Source organism: Emiliania huxleyi (assembly GCF_000372725.1).
Source record: "Emiliania huxleyi CCMP1516 unplaced genomic scaffold EMIHUscaffold_279, whole genome shotgun sequence".
Classification (NCBI taxonomy): domain Eukaryota; phylum Haptophyta; order Isochrysidales; family Noelaerhabdaceae; genus Emiliania; species Emiliania huxleyi.
In genome coordinates, this window is record NW_005199935.1 from 40,536 (window position 1) to 61,858 (window position 21,323).

A 21,323-nucleotide genomic window follows, 5' to 3' on the forward strand; every position below is an offset into this window, starting at 1 on the left:
AAGGGGGGGGGGGGGGGGGCAAGGCCCCCAAAGGATTTTGTTTTATTTGGGGGGCCCTTTTCTTAAGGGGTCCAGGTTAGGGATTAAAGGAAATTTTTTTAGGCCCCCCCCCCCCCCCCCCTTCCGCCCTTTTTGGGCCATCCCGTGGAGGTGAGGTAAACTTCTCCACACACACGAGGTGGTGGGGCAAGGGGGGGCAACCCTCGCGTCTCCACGTCTGACGACAGGAGCCCCACGGCATTCAAAGTGCAAGGCCCAGTGCGCGTGGGTGAGCGGTGTGTGTGTGTGTGGGGGGGGGGGGGGCACGTCACTGGACCCAATGGACGAAAGTGCGAGTGATAGGTGTAGCCAGAGGCTGACGTGGCAGCTACGGATACAGTGAGATGGGTCACGTCACTGGACCCAGTGGACGAAAGTGCGAGTGATAGGTAGCGAGAGGCTGACGCGGCAGCTACGGATACAGTGAGATGAACATCCAAGAGAGGGGGACATTGAGGAAGGAAATACGTGCCGTTCTCGAGTGCTGCTTGCGTAACGCCTTCAGCATCTACGGCGTCTCTCCCACGGGTCGCCCGCAGGGTGCGCCGGCAGTTCGGCGGCGAGGCAGAGGTGGCGGAGCGAGTGCAGCAGCTCATGCCTACAAGGAGAAGCCTCTGCAACGGCTTAGGGGAAGCTCCGCGCTCGAGATGGATGAGGGGCGCGCGAGTTGTGCTTGCCGGGGCAGGCAGGGCCGCCCCTGCGCGAGGGCCGCAAAGGCGAGTGTGGCGTCGGGCGCCAGCTGCTGTTGCGGCCGTGGCTCCAGCTTCTGCGGTGGCGTCGAGCGGAGAGGAGACGGCTCTCCGCCCGCCATCTCCGTCCGCCGCTCCAAAGCCAAGTCCGAAGCCAGGTTGGACATGCTGGAGCCGCTGCCGTTGGCGTCGTCGCCCGGCTGCTCCACAAACAACCCCTGCGCCGGATATCCATGTGGCTGCTGCTCGAGGTAGTGCTGGCCGGCCGATTTCGCCGCTGGGACAACTTGCTCTTGCGGAGAGGCCGCAGGCATGCCGCCGATCCCGCAGCTGCCCGCCCCGCCCATGCCACAGCCGCCTATGCCCAAGCCACCCATGCCGCCGCCGCCCATGCCGCCGCCGCCCATGCCGCCGCCCATGCCGCCGCCGCCCATGCCGCCAATGCCGCTGCTGCACGAGCCGCCGCCCGTTGCGCTGGGCGCGGCCGGCGCTGGCTGAGAGCTTGCGGAGATCAAGTCGAATTGCTGGCTGCCCACGTTGCCGATCCCGTTGCCGCTGCCCATGCCGCCACCCTGCGGGTTGCCGCTAACCCATCCCGTTGGCGACGCTTCTCCGCTGCCGCCTGGGCTAGAGTGCGTCGTGGCTGCGAGGCAACCAAGCTCAGCGAAAGAAGCCATTGAAAACCGATCGCGACGACGTTTGTCGTGCCTTTCGTGTAGCCTTTGGTGGCGGAGAGGGCGAGATCGTTGATTGTGGGTCCGCGAATTCTTTTCATTTTTCTCTCTCTCGAGGTTCTCGAGGTGTGTGTGTGTGTGTGTGTGTGTGTGTGTGTGTGTGTGTGTGTGTGTGTGTGTGTGTGTGTGTGTGTGTGTGTGTGTGTGTGTGTGTGGCGAAAAACTCGTCTCGCCACACGCCAAGGGCTTATGCTCTGGCGAGACGTGAGGCGCATGCGCAGGAGGGGAGGGAGGGGGCATGTGTAACGACGCTGCTAGAGATGCCTTTCGGGGCCCAGAGACAAAACTTCTGATGCCATGCGTGACCTAGTAGTGTCCCCAGCTATGGGCGTGTCCACGTTGGAGCCAGGTGTGGTGTGGGCGCGAGAATAGCTCCGCCGTTCATGGAGGCAACCGATGCGAGTCGACTGGTGTGTGTCGTCGTGGTTTCGTATCAAGAATACTCACGCACTCACTCACTTTTGTCCGCGCTCGAGGCGACGCGCGATGAGTGCGAGCGGTGCGGTCTCAGCCCCTCCTCTCCATCGCCTCCTCACAGCCCCGCCCGGCCCTCCGACGCCGCCGACCTGGCGGGGAGGGAGGCAGGAACAGCGCGGCGAGCCGCTGCTCGGGTGCGTCCCTGTGCGCACTGCGCGGTCTGGTGGGTGGGCCGGGGCGCGCAGCGAAACTCAGGCGCGCCCGGTACGAGTATTCTTTACTACCGCGGCTCGCGCGCGAGAGAAAGAAGGAACGAGTGCGGAGTGGCACCGATGGACATCCACAACAACTACCTAGAGTGGCGTGGTGCCGGGGCACACATACGGATCGCACACATACGTGCGTGCGCACCCACATACGAGTCGACTCCACAAGTCACTACCAACGTACAGCAACGAATCGTACATTGCATCATCTGCGAGGGGGCTCTATGTAGAGAGGCGCGCAAAAGTCCCCACCGCCCCGCTCGCTCGCGCACGTGCGCCCGCCGCTCTCGACTTGCGCCAGCCTCGATGCTACGCCGGCTCAAACGCGAACTTGACAAACTTGTTGGCGTGGCCTTGCTTCATGCCCACGCTCTCCGCCACCGTGGCGCGCTCCGCCGCGTCCATCGTCCGCAAGTAGCGGAGGTCATCATAGCCCTGCTCCTCGAACGCCGCCGCGTACCGGCCCAGCCCGACCCCCTCGAGAGCCTGCACCACCGCCGGCATGCCGAGGGGCGGGAGGGGCTCTGTCGCCGGCATGCCGAGGGGCGGAAGCGGCTCGGTCGCCGGGCCGCCCTGGCGCGGCGCGGCGCGCGACGCACACCACGCCAGCAGCGCCGCGCACACCGCGCCGTCCTCGTCCGCCAAGTTGGAGGCGGGCTCCCAGGAGGGGGCATAGCAACCCTTCCACGCGACGAGGTAGTCGACGCCGCCGCTCGGCCGGCGCCGCTCCGAGAGGATGCGGTCCACCTCGAACTCGGCCGCAGAGGCGGCGGCGGCGGTGGAGGAGGCGGCGGAGTGGGAGGCGGCGGCAGAGGTGGAAGTGGCGGCACCGCCCGCGCCGATCGCGGTCTCGACCTTCTGCCGCTTGCGGGGCGCGGTGCTGGCCTGCGGCGCTGATCTGGCTGCAGACCTGGCCGCCAGCTCCGCTTTGCCCTCTGCCGAGCGCGCGTAGCGGAGCGCCGCCTCCTCCGCGGTGGCGTAGCGGCCGAGAACGACGTTCTTGCCCTTGCGGTACACCTGGGCATAGTAGGGCGTGGCACCGTTGTGCAACTTGCAAACGCACTTGAAGCCGGAGTTGCTCCGCTCGCTGGTGATGAGCTCGACGCCATCAAAGAGCACCGGCGGCGCGGCACTGACCGCCAAGTCGGCTTTGGCCTCCGGCGTGCGCGCGTAGCAACGCGCCGCCTCCTCTGCCGTGGCGAAGTGGCCGAGGACGACCTGATCGCCGTTGCGGTACACGTGGGCGGAGTAGGGCGTGGCACCGCTGCCCAACTTGTACACGCCCTTGAAGCCCGTCTTGTTCGTTGCGCTTGTGATCAGCTGCACGGCGCTCGACTGCTTCGACGCAGCGGCGGAGGAGGAGGGCGGCACGGCAGGGAGTGGCGCGGGGCGCTTGGCGGGGCGAGGCGTCGGCGGAGCGTTCCTTGCCGCCAAGTCGGCGATGCCCTCTGGTGTTGCAGCGTAGACTCGCGCCCCCTCCTCCGCGGTGGCATAGCGGCCGAGATGGACGGTGGTGCCTCCGCGCTGCACCAAGACTCGGTAGGGCGTGGCACCGTTGCCCGAGTTGCTCACGCCCTTGAGGCCCGTGCTGCTCCGCTCGCTCCTGATCAGCTCGCCGCTGCTGAGCTCGGAGTTGGAGGGGAGCTGCGGCTGCGGCGGCGGTGGCGGCGCATCCCTTGCCGCCAGGTCGGCGATGCCCTCCGGCGTCGCCGCGTAGGCCCGCGCCCCCTCCTCTGCGGTGGAGTAGTAGCCGAGAGTGACCGTGGTGCCCTTGCGCCAAATTTGGACACAGTAGGGCGTGGCACCGCCACTCAATTTGTACACGCACTTGAAGCCCGAATTGCTCCGCTCGCTCCTGATCAGCTCGCTGCTGCTGAGCTCGGAGTTGGAGGGGAGCTGCGGCTGCGGCGGCTGCGGCGGCGGTGGCGGCGCATCCCTTGCTGCCAGGTCAGCAATGCCCTCTGGTGTTGCAGCGTAGACTCGCGCCCCCTCCTCCGCGGTGGCATAGCGGCCGAGATGGACGGTGGTGCCTCCGCGCTGCACCGAGACTCGGTAGGGCGTGGCACCGTTGCCCGAGTTGCTCACGCCCTTGAGGCCCGTGCTGCTCCGCTCGCTCCTGATCAGCTCGCCGCTGCTGAGCTCGGAGTTGGAGGGGAGCGGCGGCTGCGGCGGCGGCGGCGCATCCCTTGCTGCCAGGTCGGCGATGCCCTCTGGCGTGGCCGCGTAGACTCGCGCCGCCTCGTCTACGGTGGCGTAGTAGCCGAGACTGACGGTGGTGCCTCCGCGCTGCACCAAGACTCGGTAGGGCGTGGCACTGCTGCTCACTTTGCTCACGCCCTTGAAGCCCGTGCTGCTCCGCTCGCTCTTGATCAGCTCGCTGCTGCTGAGCTCGGAGTTGGAGGGGAGCGGCGGCGGTGGCGGCGCATCCCTTGCCGCCAGGTCGGCGATGCCCTCCGGCGTCGCCGCGTAGGCCCGCGCCCCCTCCTCCGCCGTGGCGTAGCGGCCGAGAACAACGCTGGTGCCCTTGCGGGTCACTTGGACACAGTAGGGCGTGGCTCCGCTGCTCACTTTGCTCACGCCCTTGAAGCCCGAATTGCTCCGCTCGCTCTTGATCAGCTCGCTGCTGCTGAGCTCGGAGTTGAGCTGCGGTTCCCCTGGATCTGGCGCCGTCGCATTCGCCGGCTCCGCCACTGCCAACTCCACACCCTTCTCCAGCCCGGCCGGCGGCGGCCGCGCTGCTTCTGTCGCCTCCGCCACCTCTGCGCCCCCCGCCGCCGCCCCGCCCGCACCTGGTGGCGCTGCGAGGCCGCAGATGCCGAGGTCCCACTTGATGATCACTGAGGTCCCCGCTTTGATCTTAGTGAAGCGGGACGTGTGCTCGCTGCACGCACACGGCATGGGCAGCTTGAGGACGGTCCCGGCGGGGTAGTCGGCGGGGAGCGTAAGGCGCAGCTTGGCGATCTGCGGCGCGTTCGCGTCCTCGCGGTCGTACGCACGCTCCCAAGGCAGGTCGCGCGGGAGCAGCACGAAATCCGCCATCCAGATTTGGTCCAGAGAGTGAGTCGGCGGCAGGAATTTCTTTTTCAGGGTGCGAGCCCTGGAGGCCCTGGGGACGGTTCACAGAGAAGACGAGACGTTCATTAGAAGCCGTCGTTGCGAAATTATGTCCAATGCTCTTCCAATGCTGGCGGGGGCCTCCGCATCCTCCTCCGCCAACGAGCAAAATTTTTGTCCATGCTAAGCGATTCCTATGTGCATAGAGGGCGCTCGAAAGCGGCTGGCCGGCACGCCCGCCGCCGCCCGCCGCCGCCCGCCGCTTTCTTAGATTTCCCCAATGAACCCAGGCGGAACGAGGCCCAGATACATGGATCAGCCACGAGTCCCGAGATGGCGGCGCCTGACCACGACCCACGGCTTGTGCGTGGGGCGATCTCTTCACGGCCGGCGCGCCAATCTTGGTGACGCGGCGCCACTCCCACGCGACAGCCGCGTGCGTGCCCATCGAGGTGCGGGCCACCTGCGGCATGGATTCGCGAACGCTCACGCTCCCTCCTCCGCTTCGTGGCAGGCGGGCTACGTGCAGCCTGGCACGGCCCTACTGATGATTGCGGGCGAGGAGGGTGTCGAGGTTGTCTCATGCCCCCGCTCAACCTCGGGCCGCAGCAGCTCGACGATAGTGGCCATCGCCGCCGGCGCTGCCGTCGCCTTTCTCCTTTTCACGGCGCTCTGCTGCGCGGAGTTGGTCGCACGGGGCTTCTTCGGAGCGCGGGCTCAGCTGCACTGCACGCACTCGAACAAGCGTTTGCCTCCGCTCTATCTTCCACGGACGCGCGCAACGAGAGGCCATCCAAGGCCGCCTATACTCTGCCGACTCGCGCCCCCCTTCGCCCCGCCGTGGCTCAAAGCTCAAAGGGTGACACGCAGCAGCAGCCTGCGGCTGGGGCGGCGGCCGCTCTGCCGCCGTCTGGCGACCGGACATCGTCGGAGGCTTCCGCCGAGCCCAGTGCGGAGCTCCCGGTGTCGCCGTCGATCAATTTTCGCTTCAGTGCGATTGGCGTGCTGCAAATGAGAGAGGACTTGAGCCCGAGACAAGTGTGTCACTTCCGAAGTGTGTGTACGCTGTACCGAGACACGGTCTCACGGTGTCGCGTGTCGGGGTGAGACTCAGAGCTGAAGAGTGAAGTCCTGAGAGGGGAGAGCGGTGCCTTAAGGGGGCACACGTATTCGTAGAGAGAGAATGTAGGCAGATGGAATGAAAAAATATGAGAGGAGAAAGCGCGCCACCTCGCCCACCACTGGTCCTCTTTTCGAGCTGGTCACGCTGCCTTTTGCGCCCCCTGCCAGTCCCGGATCATCCGGCGCAGCATGTGGTTCGGGACCAGAATGCTGTGCTCGAGCTCGCCGCCCGTAAGAGGGCTGGTCGACTTGCTCGCGAGCCAGCGCTCGATCGCCGTCCGCTCGTAAGCATGCCCATCCGCCGCCATCACCGGGTCGCTCATCACCTCCGTCGTGATTGGGCAGACGAAGTCGTCCGGCGGCTCCTCCTCTCCCTCGGGTGGCGCCTCCGCCGCCGGTGACGAAACGCCCTGCCGCTCGGCGACTCGCGCCTGATCCCCCGGCGCACGCGTCGCCCCGACCTCCAGCCTCGCGCTCTCCTCGAGCGCCGCCGCCAACTCCGCCTCCTCTCCAACCGCCGCTGCCTCATCCTCGGGCTCGCGCGACGGCCCAGCGCCGCCCCCGCCGCCCTTCCCCTTCTTCTTCTTCTTCTTGCCCTTCTTGCGCTCCCTCGCGCGCTCCCCCTCCTCCTTCTCCTTCTCCTCCTCCGCCAGCAGCGCCTCGGCATGCCGCGCCGCGGTCGCCTCTGCCGCCGCTCTCTCCGCCTCCCTCGCCTCCGCCGCCTCCGCCGCCGCCTCCGCCGCCGCATGCTCCTCGATGACGCGCACGCACTCGGAGCGGCCCTTTAGATTGGCCCACTGCAGCGCTGTCTTGCCGTCAACACTAGGCGCCGCGTCTGCGCCCGCCTGCAGCAAGCGCCGCACGACGGCAGCCTGGCCGTCGAAGGTGGCAACAATCAGCGCGGTCCAGCCGTCGCTGCCCCGCTTGTTGATCTCCGCCCCGTGCTGCATCAGCAGCTCGACCACCTGCTCGTGGCCGTTGGTGGCGGCGCTCATCAGCGCGGTCCAGCCGTCGCTGCCCTGCAAGTCAACCTCTGCGCCGTGCCGAAGCAGCAGCTCGACCACCCGCTCGTGGCCGTAGTTAGCGGCGCTCATCAGCGCGGTCTCACCTTCGCTGTCCTGCAGGTCGATCTCCACCCCGCGCTGAAGCAGCAAATCGACCACCCGCTCGTGGCCGTATCTAGCGGCGCTCATCAGCGCGGTGCGGCCGACGCTGTTCTGCAAGTCGACCTCCGCGCCTCTCCGCAGCAGCAGCTCGATCACCCGCTCGTGGCCGTTGTGGGCGGCGCACATCAGCGCGGCGCTGCCGTTGCTGCTCTGCAGGTTGATCTCCGCGCCGCGCTGCAGCAGCAAGTCGACCACCCGCTCGTGGCCGTTGTGGGCGGTGACCGTCAGTGCGGTGTCGCCGACGCTGTTCTGCAAGTTGGTGTTCGCCCCGCGCTGCAGCAGCAGCTCGACCGCCCGCTCGTGGCCGTTGTGGGCGGCGCACATCAGCGCGGTCCAGCCGCCGCTGTTCTGCAGGTTGAACTCAGCGCCACGCTGGAGCAGCAGCTCGACCACCCGCTCGTGGCCATTGAGGGCGGCGTGAATCAGCGCGGTTTCGCCGACGCTGTTCTGCAGGTTGATCTCCGCGCCGCGCTGCAGCAGCAGCTCGACCGCCCGCTCGTGGCCCCCCTGGGCGGCAAACATCAGCACGGTGATGCCGCTCACATTGCTAACTCCGCCAGTCGCGTTGACCCGCCCGCCGCTGTCGAGCCACAACAGCAGCGCCGCCTCGTTGCCTCGCGCAGCCGCCTGCATGACCTCTTTGGTAAGGCTGTCCAGGGAAGAAGCCGCGGCACTCGCTCCCACCGCCGCCTCGACCGAGGAAGCGCCGCCCGCGCCGCTCGCCGCCTCGCGCCGGCTCGCAGTCACCATCGCGACGTGCTGCCGGAAGGCCTCGACGCACTCGTCGTGGCTCTGCTCCCTGGCCAGCTGGAGGGCGGACCGGCCGTCAGCAGCGCGCAGCTTTGTATCCGCACCTGCCCGCAGCAGGAGGCGCACGGTGGCGTGGTGGCCTTGGCCAGCGGCGCGCATCAGCGCGGTGTCGCCGATGCTGTCCTGCAGGTTGACATCCGCGCCATGCCGAATCAGCAGCTCGACCACCCGCTCGTGGCCGTAGCGGGCGGCGGTCATCAGCGCGGTGCTGCCGTCGCTGCTCTGCAAGTCGATCTCCGTGCCGCGCTCAACCAGCAGCAGCTCGACCACCCGCTCGTGGCCGTCCTGGGCGGCGAGCATCAGCGCGGTGGCGCCGTCGCTCTTCTGCAGGTTGACGTCCGCGCTGCGCTGAAGCAGCAGCTCGACCACCCGCTCGTGGCCGTCCTGGGCGGCGAGCATCAGCGCGGTGAAGCCGTCGCTCTTCTGCAGGTTGACCTCCGCGCCGCGCCGAATCAGCAGCTCGACCACCCGCAGGTGGCCGTAGTGGGCAGCGCCCATCAGCGCGGTGAAGCCGGTGCTCTTCTGCAGGTTGACCTCCGCGCCACGCTGGAGCAGCAGCTCGACCACCCGCTCGTGGCCGCAGTTGGCGGCAAGCATCAGCGCGGTGCCGCCATTGCTGTTCTGCATGTCGACCTCCGCGCCGCGCTGAAGCAGCAGCTCGACCACCCGCTCGTGGCCCTCCTGGGCGGCGAGCATCGGCGCGGTGACGCCGCTCACATCGCCCATCCGGCAAGTCGCATTGACCCGCCCGCCGCTGTCGAGCCACGCCAGCAGCTTCGCCTCGTCGCCTCGCCCGGCCGCTGTCCACACCGCTTGGGGAAGGCTGTTGATCTCCATGGTCGAAAAAGAATTCTTGGTCCGGAAGAATTTCACAAAGCCTCCCTCCCACAACCTGCCGCCGCGCCGCCAGCCGCGGAGCCGGCGCCCAAGACGTACGCCGCCGCAGCCGCATCGCAGCCGCAGGGTGCCACCGCGGGTGGCCAGCCCGCCGCGCCTGCGGGCCCGGCCGCCGCCGCGCGCGTGCCGCCGCCGCCCAGCGGCGGCGGAGTGCGCGGCTGCTCCTTCACTGTCCCTAACCCGGGCAGGAAGCGTGGGCAGCAGCAGCGCGGCAAGGGCCGCGGTGCCAGGGGCCGTGCCGATGCTGGACCCCGTCTCGTTGACAAGAACGCGCTGTCCGCGCGCGGCAGCGGGCCCTCGCGCCAGTCGCGCTCGCCGTCGCCGGACTCTCCGCCCGCCAAGCGGGCCGCCTCCGCTGACTCGTCCGGCTATGAAACCGATACGCCAGACGAGGTGCAGCAGGAGGCGGTCCGCAGGGTATGCGGCGCGCTCGGCATGAGGGAGCAGTTCGAGGCGGCGATGGGGGCGGGCGAGCTGCTCGAGATGCTCGAGAGCTTGCCGCGAGGGGCGGTCGAGGCCTCTGTCCGACAGATGCGGGGTTACAACCGCACGGGCGAGTGGCCAGAGCCCATTCTCACCAGCCCTGCCCCGCAGCGCGGCCGCTCGCCAAGCCCCGTCGATGAGTGGTCAGATGGTTAGTGCCCGAGAGCGAGGGGTCCGGGGGGGAGCACAAACATAGGACGCCCAGCCTTGCCCTCGTGCCGCCGAGTGCATATCCTATGCGAGAGAGATCCCCTGTGCCCTGTGCCCAGCCCTCTCCGCGCGGCGATGCGCCCTCCCCCCTCGCTTTTGCAAAATCCTGCAAAGGTGGGGACGTGTCTGTCCTCGACCCAGCCCTAGCTTGGGATGTCCGTTGTATTTATTTATTTATTTACTGGGCACGGGACTGGCGCGCACTGGCACTAACACAGGTACACCATGTGTCGAAAAAGAATTTTCGAGAGCTCACCGAAAGACAATCCATGGTCGCTGTTTGGCTGGATGCGACAATGATTTTTTATTCGCGCCTTCGCCTTCGCTGTTAATAACACCAATGCTCCCTTGTCGCAGTCACACACACACACACACACACACACACACACACACACACACACACACACACACACACACACACACACACACACACACACACACATGTGCATGCACATGTATGTATGTATGTAGGAAGGGGAAGAACAGTCAGGCTCGGACTGGACACCGACGCGGTATGGGTGGACGCTAGACAGATGATGACGCGTGTGTGACGACACGCACGAGCGACACACAGACACAAACAAGCTCACAAGACACACAGCCAGCGGGCTGCCACACATCCTGAGTGGGCGTACACATCACTCAGGCCACGCCCCCCCTGTCGCCCCCCCCAGCACTCCAAGGTGCCAAGAGACAAACAACAGCACAACAACACAGACAGGCGACAGGGCGAACGTGTGAGACTAGAGCAGGCTTGCTCCGCCTCTAGCAATCTCGTCGCCAGCCGCAAGGCATGGACGAGACCGTGTGTGGGGTCTTGTGAGGTGTCTATGGACGCCCTCCTGATGCGCAAGGGGCCCATAGGGGTGACGCGGAGGGAGGCGCTGTTAGCGGCGGAGGAGGCGGAGGCGGCCGCGCGGGCGGCGGAGAAGGCGGCGCGCGCGCGGGCGGCGGAGGGGGGGAAGGGCGGCGGCCGCGGGCGGCAGTCCCGGGAGGCACGCCGGCGGAAGGGCTCGTCTTCGCGGGGCGGGGTGCGCACTGCGCGCCGCGAGGATGAGGAGCCTGAGCCAGGGGAGGGTTGGGAAGGGGGGGCGAGGCCGGAGGAGTATGACGGCCTCTTCGACGGCCCATAAGGGGCCGTTGTCTGCTGTGCCTTTTGTGGTGCCAGTCCGTGCCAGTCTGCTGTGAGAGGGACATGCACATGTACATGTACATGTGCATGCAACATGTGCATGCAGAGGCCGCCCCGACCGACGCGGAGTCAGAGCTGACCGGCCGAGCGCTTTTTGTGAACGGCGCCTCAAAAAAGAATTCACGAAGACCACACATTCAACGACACATCCCAGCTCAGCGAATGGATCCATTGAAAACCGATCCGGTGTGAACGGCGCCTCAAAAAAGAATTCGACACCGCACCCCTGACCAACGCTGATCAACGACACCCTCACCCGCTCCTGGCCGGAAGGAGCACGCCGAGTCGAAGCGCTGACAGCATAACACAATCACATATGCTCGCCGCAGCCGCCGCCAGTGCGTCCGCCGTCTGTGCCGCCGCCGTCCCCTCTATCAGCGGTCCGAGTGGGCTCGGCCCGGCGCCCGCGTCGTTTGATCTCGTCAGTCGAGTCTACGTTCCGTACGGCCTGAGCGCCACCGACCTGGCGTTCGGGATGGGCGCTGCGGAGCAGATCATTTACGACGCGACGGAGCGGTACGCGTATGCGGTATCCGAGCAAGGCGTGCTCAATGTCGTCGACTACGCCGACGCCGCGGCGCCGGTGGTCGTCACCTCTCTTGCCGTGGACCTGCGCGGCGCGGTGGCGACGGACGTGGAGATATGCCCCGAGCGCGGGCTGCTCCTCGTGTCCGTCTCGGGCGAGGTGCTCAACATACGTACAGCGCGGGTCGGCCGCCGCACCGACGCCGGCCGCGTCCTCGCCTTTGAGAGCGTACGCCGCTCGGCGCCGCGCACGCCAAAGCCGCTGTGGCAGGTGCAGGTGGGCGCGTTGCCAGACATGATCTCGCCGAACCGCGACTGCTCGCTCCTCGCGGTTGCAAACGAGGGCGAGGGCGTGTACGGCGGCGTCCATAGCTCCACCGGGACAGGCGGCGTCGCGACGGGCGCCGGCCTCGTGATGTCCCGACGGCGCCAACCCGAGGTTCCCCGAGACACGGCCGAGATCACACGAGATTAGGCGGCGGCCTCGTCGACCCCGACGGCTCCGTCTCTCTGATCCACCTGCCAAAGCAAGGGCCGCCCTCCGTGTCAGAGGTGCGGCGGGTGGCGGGCGGCGAACGCCGAACTAGTCCCCCCCTCCCCCCTTCAAACTGACGAATTGTGGATCCGAGGTGCGGCTCGACGCTCTCGCGCCGAGCGACGAGCACCCTAATTAGCTCATTATTCATCAATCCCAGGTGCGGCTCGCGGCGGCTCGGCGCTCGTCGCCCGCCCCAATTCATTACTGCTACCACCCCCAGGTGCGGCTCGACGCTCTCGCGCCGAGCGACGAGCACCTGATCGGCCTCGGAGTGCACCTGCCCCTCCCCCTCGGCGCGATGGAGCACTTCGACCTCCACTCGGCCCGCCACAACAGACACGGTGGGACGCTCGACCTCGGCTCCGCGCGGCGCGCGTACCGGCCCGTCTCTCAGCTCGAGCCAGAGTACCTGGCCTGGTCCGCCGACGGCTCGAAGGTCTTCGTCAACCTGCAGGAGAATGCCGCCATCGTGACGGTCGACGTTGCGACCGCCACCGCCGAGCGCATCTCGCCGCTGGGCTTGACGGACTGGTCTGCGGCAGGAGGCACGGACGGCATCGACATCGTCGACGACGGCGCCTGCAGGCTGCAGCACTACGACGGCCTCTTCTCGATCAACTCGGCAGACACGATCGGCAGCTTTGAGGTGGACGGCGAGGTGTATGTGATGGCGGCCATGGAAGGGGACCGCGTCCGGTACGGCGACTTCAAGGAGGACCAAAAGCTGCGGAGCGTCGTGGCCTCCAACGCCTCCTTCGGCAAGAACTTCGCGGCCTTCCGCGCGCCCGACGGCGCGCTGCAGCAGGTCTCCGACATATAAACGCACAACTCCGGACCCAAGACGCACAAGCACAGACAGTCGAGAAGGGGGAGAGACAGCAACGACAGTCAGAAGTCAGCGCTGGGTCCCAGGAAGGCGAATGCGATGACGGCCTCTAGGTCTTCGACACCTTCGGAGAGAGCAAGCTGCGTGTCTCGATCGGCAGCTCCGGCGTCGACTACTCGGACCCGACCTCGCCGCGCCTCGAGCGGGTGGTCGCCTTCTCACTCCTCTCGGCTCCCTCTCTCACTCCTATATCTCGGCTCCACTCTCGGCTCCACTCGGCTCCCTCTCGGCTCCTCTCGGCTCCACTCGGCTCCCTCTCGGCTCCTCTCGGCTCCACTCGGCTCTCCCTCTCGGCCACATCTCGGCTCCCTCTCGGCTCCTCTCGGCTCCACTCTCGGCTCCACTCGGCTCCCTCTCGGCCACCTCTCGGCTCCCTCTTGGCCACCTCTGGGCTCCCTCTCGGCTCCACTCGGCTCCCTCTCGGCTCCCTCTCGGCTCCTCCTGGCTCACCCCGGCTCATCGCATCGGCCCCAGGTGGTCGCCTTCGGCGCCCGCGGCGTGTCAATCTACTCCGCGCGAGACATGGCGCTCGTGTGGAGCTCCGGGTCGCTCCTCGAGCGCGAGGGGTGCGCCGCCTTCCCGTGGGCGCACAACGGCGAGCAAGACGAGGAGTACGCGGCGGTGCACGGCGTGCTGTACAACGCCACCTCCGACGAGGGCCTCAAGGAGGACATCGAGGACAAGAGCAACCCCAAGAAGGAGGGCTGCGATGACGGCGGCGACGGGAGGCCGGGCGCGTGTCCGCTCGGCGAGACGGTGGACCGCCGCTCGACCAAGGACGGCGCCTCGGCGGAGGCGCTCGCGTTGGGCGTGGCGTGCGGCCGGATGATCGCAGTCACGGCGACGGAGAAGGGCGGCATCGCGTTTGTCTTTGACGTCTCCGACCCGGGCTCGCCCGTGCTGCTCTTCACGCATCACCTCTCGCCGGCCCGCTCCCTCCCTCGCCGCTTCCCTCTTCGCCCCCTCCTCTTATGCCGCCTTCTCTCTCCCCATCCCCGCTGTCGGCGCCCCATCCTTCGCCTTCTTCTCCCGTGCCGCTCCCTCCCCTGCTGCCTCCTCGCCCACCGCCTCCTCCGTCGCCACCTCCTCCGGTACTGCCCCCTCCTCCTCAGCCGCCCCCTCCCCCCGCAGGCGTCGCGGCACGCCAACCCGACCGTGGCGTACGCCTATGGCTACCTCGGCGACATCGACTCGGAGACCATCCTTTTCCTCGACGCGTCGCACTCGCCGACGGGCGCCGCCGCGGTCATGTTTGCGGGCGCGTGGTCGGGAACCATCTCCCTGTACGACCTCCGCATGGCAGACGGCTCCCGCTGCACGTCGCTCGTCGGGCCGACGGCGCAGGGCGACGCGCGCGGCGACGGATCGCTCGGCGCGGTTGGCAAGCCCAGTCCGCATCCCTCGCCGACCGCGGCGCCAGTGCCGGCGCCCCCGGTGGTGGCAGCGCCGCCGACAAGCTCGCCTGGCATAGAAGCGCCGTTTGCCTTTGGCGCCGCTGCAGTCGTCCTTCTGGTCTGTGCCGCGTACGGTTGCGGCACTTTCCTCGGGCTCGGGTGCCTGCCCCAGAGTCGGGCGTGGACGAGGATGGAGGAGCCCGTCCGCCCAGAGATTCTCCAGCCCGCCAAGTGAGCGCGAACTTCCGGGCGGCACAACCGACGCCCCAATGGCAGCAATGATCTCAGTAGCACGTACAGTACCGGGGACTGACGTATCGAAAGGGTGTTCCTGTCATCCTGTGTAGAGTGTAGTTCGCGGCACTTGATTGAGATACAGTACGCGGCACGCACTCACGCGGCATGCCACGCGCGGCTTCTCTGGACTCTCTGGGGTGTCTCTCTGCACACCGCTGCGGCGCTGGTCTCAGGTCTGTCTCTGTGGTCAGACCTCGCCTGTAAGCTGTATCGTACTGCTGCTCGCACACCGCACACGACAGTCGGACGACAGGCATGTTGTGCGAGTATATGGGACACGATGTCTCAAATATGAGGGGTTTTGACTCCTACCGGCTCCTGACGCTATCCCTGGCAGCTCTAATGACCAGGATCAGTAGTGCTATGATAGAGGGTGCCCATACTAGCGAAGGAGCTGCCACACTCGCCCGGAACGTCCCCTTCTGGGGCCGGTTCTGCAGCCCGCGAGAGCCGACAGCGGGGCCGTGCCGCGGGTGCCTACTGCCGAGTGCCACAAACACTGCGCCGTCCCGCCATCACCTACAGGCTGTCTTGTGTGATGGTTGGGATGTCCAAACGCCACCATCTTGGCTCTTGCGACCTCAAACCCGCGAGCTGTATGGGTGGTCCTGACGTCGACAGACGCCCGATGACCACGGTGAAGCTGAGCCGGAACGAGTCGACAAGTCTCGTCTGAGCCCGTGGCGGTCGCCGGCTGAGTCGCTGTGCACGGGCCGGTACCTCAGGCGTCACCTCCGTAGCCTCAGGTCTCACACTCCATCACCTCCGCCGGGACGCCGTCGGTGGCACGCTCGGCGGCGAGTTTGTGGCAGCCCCACAGCGAGCGCGGCGTCGAGCCTAATCGGTCTGGTCGGTCGGCCGCACTCACCGGGTGCCAGGGAGTGCGGCCGACACTCGAGCGGTGCTTCCCGGCAGCGCGCGCCGGCTGTGGGGCTGCCACAAACTCGAGACACGCTTTTTGGGACATTTTCGACGCTTTTGTCCCATATACTCGCACAACATGCCGACACACGACCACGGCCGTTGCGCGTTGGCCCACGCACAGTGCGCTTTGCCAAACTGCCTCGCTGGAGGGCCAGAGGCTCTGCAAACTGCACATACTTTGCACGAGCCCGAGATTGGAGATATGCCGAGGAGCGCGATCTCGGGCCGCGCCGCGCAATCTCGGGCGATCTCGCGCTATCTCGGTCGATATCGGCGCTGCGCCGAGCTATCTCGGGCGCCGATGCAGGGCTCCCCGATCAGTTCCCCGTGAATGGAGGCGTCGGCCAACTCCGTTCGGTCGCCCACCTCCTCAGCGCTCCTGCGCGAGCCGTTGCTCAAGTCCTCCGGAAGCAAGGTGACCTTGAGGATCGCCTCCTCCTCCTCGCAGTCCAAGCTGCCCAAGATCGACGACGAGGAACGCGCAGCAGCAAAGTCGTTCGTCCAGCAGCTGCGGCAGCTGCCGAATGAGGTGTACGTGGTCCTTCTTGTGGATTTCTTGAACTCGTACAGGTCCTTCGGGTTTCGCGCCGTGCAGTACCAGTACCTCACAAACGTTTTTGGCCTCTCGGATCTCGAGGCGGGCTCGCTACTTGGCATGCAGGCATGGCTGCTCGTCGTCTTTGGCATCCTTGGCGCGATGCTCGTCGACGCCTTTGGTGTGCGCGCGACGGCGCTGAGCGCGCTGAGCGTGTCCGTCGTCTCGCGTGGCTTGCTCGCGTTTGGCCGCTCGAGGGAGACCATGACCTTCGCGCTCCTCGGCCTCTCACCCTGGGGAGGCGGTGCTCTCCACCAGCATATACACGGTCGCCCTCAAGAAACTCACGACCCGTGCCAACCGCGCGTTCGCCTTTGGCATCCAGTACGGCGTGTTCAATCTGTCGGGGGCGCTCGCGGACGTTGCCGCGGACATGCTGCGTCCTCACGACTTCAAACTGCCCGACTGGCTCCCCAGGAGCGTCCTCGGAGGCTACACCCACATGTCCGGGCTGCGTGTGCACGTGCTTGTCACCTGGTTCGCCGTGCTCGCGGCGCTGGCGGTCGTGGTCCCTCTGCTCTTCGACTCGATGGTCGTGCCGACGGAGGAGACGGATCGGCCAGAGGGCCGCGCGGCCGCCGCCTTCCCGACCAGCTCGTCTGGCGGCTACTCGTCGCCACCGCCCTTCACCCCGGCCGAGCTCGCCAGCCTTCGAGATCGGGCGACCGCCGAGGAGCGGACGCGCGGCTTCCTCATTGCGAGAGCTCCAAAGGCGAAGCCGCCGCTGCCGTCGCTCGCCCCGAGCCCAATCTTTGGGCGTGCCAACGTGGAGGCCCTCGAGAAGGCCACCTCGCCCAAGTCTTGGCTAGCGGCCGCCAGCGCGTCCCTCTTACGAGCCGCGGAGAATATCCGCGACCTCTGCGCGCTGCGTGAGTTCTGGCGGGCGCTGTGGCTCTCGATCTGCCTGATACTGCTCTCGAAGCAGTGGGGTGACATGGACCAGCTACTTCCGGCCTTCCTCGAGCGCCACTTTGGCGTCAACTCGCCGATCTTCACCATCCACAGCATCAACATGTGGGTCTGCATGGTCGGGCCGAGCGTCGCCGCCTCCCTCACCGCGCATCTCGACGACTTCCGCGTGATGCTGCCGGGGATGTGGCTGATGGCCTTCTCCCCCGTCTGGCTGGCCTACGACCCGGGCATCCCGGCGTCCATCACGTGGGTGTTCCTCCTCTCCGTCGGCGAAGTGATCTGGTCGCCGCGCCAATCGGCGTGGGTGGCCAACTTGGCACCCGACGGACGAGAGGGAGTCTTCCTCGCCCTACTCTCACTCAAGACGCTGGTGACCGCGCTGCCGAGCACCATGCTCAACGGGTGGCTGAACATGCACTTCCAGCCCAACTGCGAGTCGTGTCGCGACACGATCGGCCACTTCTGCTCCGAGTCACTCAACATCAGCGCGGGCGACGCGCAGAGCCTCGGCGTCAACACCGCCGTCCCTATGCACGCGTGCCGCGCCGAGGAGAGCGGGCACCTCTGCGTCGGCGGCGACTTCAGCCCACGCCTCGTGACACCCCTCGACTCATCATCGTTCCTGCAGTGCCCGAGCACGTGCGTCGAGTGCCCCGGCTGGGAGAGCCACGCGTCTGAGATGTGGTTCATCGTTCTCATCTGCTCCATCTCGTCGCCCCTCATGGTCTCACTCAGCCTCAGGTTCCTGCGCGGCGAAGACGACAAGGCCACGTCAGCGTGTCGTATAGAATAGAGGCCGCATGTCTCTTTGCCTAGGTTCCGTCGGCTTCTAAGAGGTCCCGATGTCTTTTGGGACCTACTACGATAGTATTTGTGAACGCAACAAAAAGAAGACAAAAGAAGACAGATGTTACTTGGTCTGATTACTCCAGGCTAGTTCCAATTCACTCTGACACGCTAATCTTGAAAACGCGTCCAACGGAGCTCCGAGTTGCTCCCAGCGGAATCCCCCGCGCTTCCTGCGGCCATGGCCGATGATACTAGTATGAGAGGTCATCTGGCTACCGCGAGCGCGACTCAACTCGCCGACATCGTCCGATGATTGTGCCTCAAAGTCAGCCTCCGGAGGCTATCGTGGGGTCGAGCCGGCGGTAGCCGTGACATGTGGTTCCACCACCCCTCGCAGGCTTTGCCTCTGACCGCCACCGTTCCCAGGCTGCCTAATGGGATGGAAAGGAAGGCTGGGCGAGCGTATAGAAGCGTGCTCGACCTCGTCGTGGCAACCTGCACGGCAGCGCTGGTAGGCGCGATGAGCGTCGTGCCACCTGACCCAAGACGGGTCGCAGGCGTCGTACCGAGCGTGTCGAGACCGTGCCCTGATGTGATCTGCACGGGTGAGTCACGTCGGCGTCAAAGGAGCGACGTGCGACCTGTCAGAGCTTGATCTCCGATCTCAGCGGCGTCGAGTCGTCTCCGGCGCGCGACAAAGGTACATACCCAGGGCGCGGTGTGCGCCCGTCCACTCGGCGGGGTCGCAGCTGCCTCTGGACGGCACCGAGATGTACCTTTTTGCGCAAATGGTCAAATCAAGGTTTTGTAACGCGAGCTGTGCCACAGTGAAATGGAACTAGCCCCAGAGTAAAGCCTCTCATCGTTGCCCTTCGGCGTCATCTCCTCCGCCAACGCCGACACCGTCGATATGCTCTGTTCGGTGCCCGTGTGATGGGCTGCTGCACAAAGGTAAAGGTAAAGGTACAGTGATGAAAAAATGAACTCTCGTAGCTCCGTAGTGGGCCGTACGGTCCTATCTAATCGATGTTGTTTCGTTGATCTGTCGAGATCTCAGTCAAACTTGACAGACAGACGATCGATCAAACTCGGCGGTGTCTATAAACGCCCTCGTTGTAGCAAAAGTTGATGTACTACCTGTATGTATCACGCGTGGTATATGAGTCTCATCATAAATGAGCGATCGCAACCAACCACAAACGAGCTCATCATCATGATGGGCAAACCCCGCAAAGTGACCCGTTTTTACCCACCCACGCCCGTGCGCGCGTATCTTAGCTAGGTACGCGGCCACACGCGCTGGCGCGCACGGCAACCGGGACTTACACGCGCGACACGAGGGACTGTGTATCCGTGCCTGCCTCGGGGGAGAATAGCCGCCCTCACCCGCTGCCGCGCATCGAGCTCGGCGGGGCTGATACGTGTCATTCTGTGCCGGCGCGTATCTTAGCCAAGATACGCGGCCACACGTGCAGACGCGTATAGCGGTACTCGCGCCCACACCCGTGCAGCCGCCTATCTTGGCCAACATAGGCGGCTGCACTCGCAGCCGCGTACCGCGTGACATACACGCCCACGCATGGGGCGCGATGTTCCCCTAGATAGGCGCCCACACGTGTAGCGGCGTATCTCAACATCCCTCTGTGCACGTGCCAGCGCGAGTCGCCTTCGCCGACGGGCCGTTTCACGCGCTCACGCCCGCCTGTGCGGTGACTTTCTCGCAGCCCGTGGCCGCTGCTGACAAACCTACTGCTGGTGGTGGTGCTCCGCGACCTCCAGTGGCAGCGCAATCTACAGCTGCGAGGGTCTGCTCAACGAACTCGGGATAGCCGACCTCAGTACGTTCGAGGCTTTGCTCTTGCACGATACAGGCGCGGTGGCTGCTCGACGCGATCCGAAGCACCGCTGCAGCCGCAGAGGCTGGTGCGGCGGCTTATGCCAGCTCGGCCACGAGCAATGTTGTTGTGTCCCCAAGCAGCGCTGATGTAATCTCCGCGGAGCACAAGGGCAGCTTCTCCCGCACTCTCGTCAGCACAGACGCGCAAACCACGCTAAAGGGCTCGGACATCCATGCAGCTGTGAGTAGTGCGAGTGCTGAGATGCTGCTCCGGCAGGAGTTGGAAGAGAAGTTGCGGTCACAGACCAAGGTGTCGCTTCTGATCAGCGCTCTGCGGGCGCTGTGAAGAGGGCGCTCGCGTCGGCGCGGGCTGAGAGCTTGCTGCGGCACAAGAGCTGAGGCGCTCCGACCGCGACAACCTGAGGACAGCGCAGCAGGCTGCTAAACGCGACATCAAAGCGGCCGAGCGGATGGCCGACGAGGTAAAACACGCAGCTCGAGCTGATTTTGAGAGGTGTATCGGCGAGATGCGTGCCAAGATGCAGGCTGAGCGGCTGCGCGAGCAGCTCGACGCGCTGCAGATTTCGATGGAGGCAGAGGCGAGGCGCGCTGATGCCGCAGCTCGAGGCGGAGAGGTCAAGGCGCTGCACAACATCAACAAGATGGAGGGGATTATGCATATTTTCCTCTACTTATACACATATTTTGGGCCAATATAGTGTTAGTGACTTCTAATTGTTAAGAGATAATACGCGGACGTCGGAGACGAGAAAAATGTGAGCCGGCTGCGCTCGAACAGCCGCTCGTAATCAATACACATAGAGTAACGCGCGCCAGCGAGAGCGGAGATGCAGCGTTTGCGTGTGGGCCCGTACGGCTTTATCGCTGCGGCCCCCCGCAACCCGCCAAGCCAAAATGACACAGCGCCGCCACCGCCGCTCCCCGCGTTTTCCGGACGCTAAGTGGGCGCAAACGGTCACGTCGCCCCCATCTCCACCGCCATGCCGACCGCCTCGCCTGCTCGCTCGGCCGACGCACCCGTCGGAGCCTCCTGCTGCCTCGCCGCCTGGCCGCCCGCGCCACCCTGCCCCGCAGCGCCCGGCTGCCCCGGCTGCCCCGGCTGCCCCGCCGCTACCGCCGCCGGATCGAGGGGCGGCGCCGGCGCCGGCGCCGCGCTGCCCGCGCCCGCCGCCGCCGCGTCCACCGCGCCGCGCAAGGTGGGCGCCATCGCGTAGCCCCCGTCCGGCGTCGGGACGAGGTAGGCGGACGGTGCCGCTTGCCCCGCCGCTTGCCCCGCCGCTTGCCCCGCCGCTTGCCCCGCCGCTTGCCCCGCCGCTTGCCCCGCCGCTTGCCCCGCCGCTTGCCCCGCCGCTTGCCCCGCCGCTTGCCCCGCCGCTTGCACCGCCGCGGACGCCTCGCCAGCAGAGGCCGCGCCCCGCTCTGCGGAGGCCTCGCTGCTCCGCGACGCGCCGCCCTCTGCGGAGGTCGACGCCGACAGCCGCGGCGCCTGCGAGCGAGGCGCCTGCCACCGGCGCGACACGAGCAGC

The 21,323-nt window shown here is 66.4% G+C and overlaps 7 protein-coding genes across 7 annotated transcripts; 4 read left to right on the forward strand and 3 right to left on the reverse strand.

The window, feature by feature from the left end:
* Positions 1-637: 637 nt before the first annotated feature.
* Positions 638-1,405, reverse strand: EMIHUDRAFT_116103 (hypothetical protein; the record flags this gene model as incomplete). The annotated part of the gene is made up of 1 exon (XM_005776491.1): positions 638-1,405. The coding sequence occupies one exon, from the start codon at positions 1,403-1,405 to the stop codon at positions 638-640; it is 768 nt and encodes a 255-aa protein (XP_005776548.1).
* A 1,049-nt stretch (positions 1,406-2,454) lies between these two features.
* EMIHUDRAFT_238946 (hypothetical protein) lies at positions 2,455-5,184 on the reverse strand (the record flags this gene model as incomplete). The annotated part of the gene is made up of 6 exons (XM_005776492.1): positions 2,455-2,631; positions 2,770-2,857; positions 3,056-4,023; positions 4,126-4,233; positions 4,375-4,799; positions 4,935-5,184. 6 exons carry the CDS (start codon positions 5,182-5,184, stop codon positions 2,455-2,457), a joined length of 2,016 nt encoding a protein of 671 aa, XP_005776549.1.
* Positions 5,185-6,461: 1,277 nt separating this feature from the next.
* On the reverse strand, positions 6,462-6,851 carry EMIHUDRAFT_238947 (hypothetical protein; the record flags this gene model as incomplete). Its single annotated transcript, XM_005776493.1, has 1 exon — positions 6,462-6,851. A coding segment is annotated over one exon (390 nt), but the record flags the coding sequence as incomplete, so codon positions are not given.
* A 4,487-nt stretch (positions 6,852-11,338) lies between these two features.
* Positions 11,339-12,543, forward strand: EMIHUDRAFT_367810 (hypothetical protein). Its single transcript, XM_005776494.1, has 3 exons — positions 11,339-12,013; positions 12,088-12,156; positions 12,234-12,543. The coding sequence occupies exons 1-3, from the start codon at positions 11,396-11,398 to the stop codon at positions 12,276-12,278; spliced, it is 732 nt and encodes a 243-aa protein (XP_005776551.1). The 5' UTR covers positions 11,339-11,395; the 3' UTR covers positions 12,279-12,543.
* Positions 12,544-13,550: 1,007 nt separating this feature from the next.
* EMIHUDRAFT_457840 (hypothetical protein) lies at positions 13,551-14,813 on the forward strand (the record flags this gene model as incomplete). Its single annotated transcript, XM_005776495.1, has 2 exons — positions 13,551-13,925; positions 14,160-14,813. The coding sequence occupies 2 exons, from the start codon at positions 13,551-13,553 to the stop codon at positions 14,655-14,657; spliced, it is 873 nt and encodes a 290-aa protein (XP_005776552.1). The 3' UTR covers positions 14,658-14,813.
* Positions 14,814-15,974: 1,161 nt separating this feature from the next.
* Positions 15,975-17,943, forward strand: EMIHUDRAFT_238952 (hypothetical protein; the record flags this gene model as incomplete). The annotated part of the gene is made up of 2 exons (XM_005776496.1): positions 15,975-16,400; positions 16,480-17,943. 2 exons carry the CDS (start codon positions 15,975-15,977, stop codon positions 17,941-17,943), a joined length of 1,890 nt encoding a protein of 629 aa, XP_005776553.1.
* A 1,155-nt stretch (positions 17,944-19,098) lies between these two features.
* On the forward strand, positions 19,099-20,495 carry EMIHUDRAFT_238953 (hypothetical protein; the record flags this gene model as incomplete). Its single annotated transcript, XM_005776497.1, has 3 exons — positions 19,099-19,173; positions 19,811-20,086; positions 20,154-20,495. 3 exons carry the CDS (start codon positions 19,099-19,101, stop codon positions 20,493-20,495), a joined length of 693 nt encoding a protein of 230 aa, XP_005776554.1.
* Positions 20,496-21,323: the final 828 nt, after the last annotated feature.

What these genes read in the sequence shown, in the direction of transcription:
- EMIHUDRAFT_367810 (XM_005776494.1), top strand. Translation starts at nt 11,396, where the DNA reads ATGCTCGCCGCAGCCGCCGCCAGTGCGTCCGCCGTCTGTGCCGCCGCC. An exon ending in GCGTCGCGACGGGCGCCGGC is followed by an intron (nt 12,014 to 12,087) that starts CTCGTGATGTCC and finishes TTAGGCGGCGGC; the next exon opens with CTCGTCGACCCCGACGGCTC. An exon ending in GGCCGCCCTCCGTGTCAGAG is followed by an intron (nt 12,157 to 12,233) that starts GTGCGGCGGGTG and finishes TGTGGATCCGAG; the next exon opens with GTGCGGCTCGACGCTCTCGC.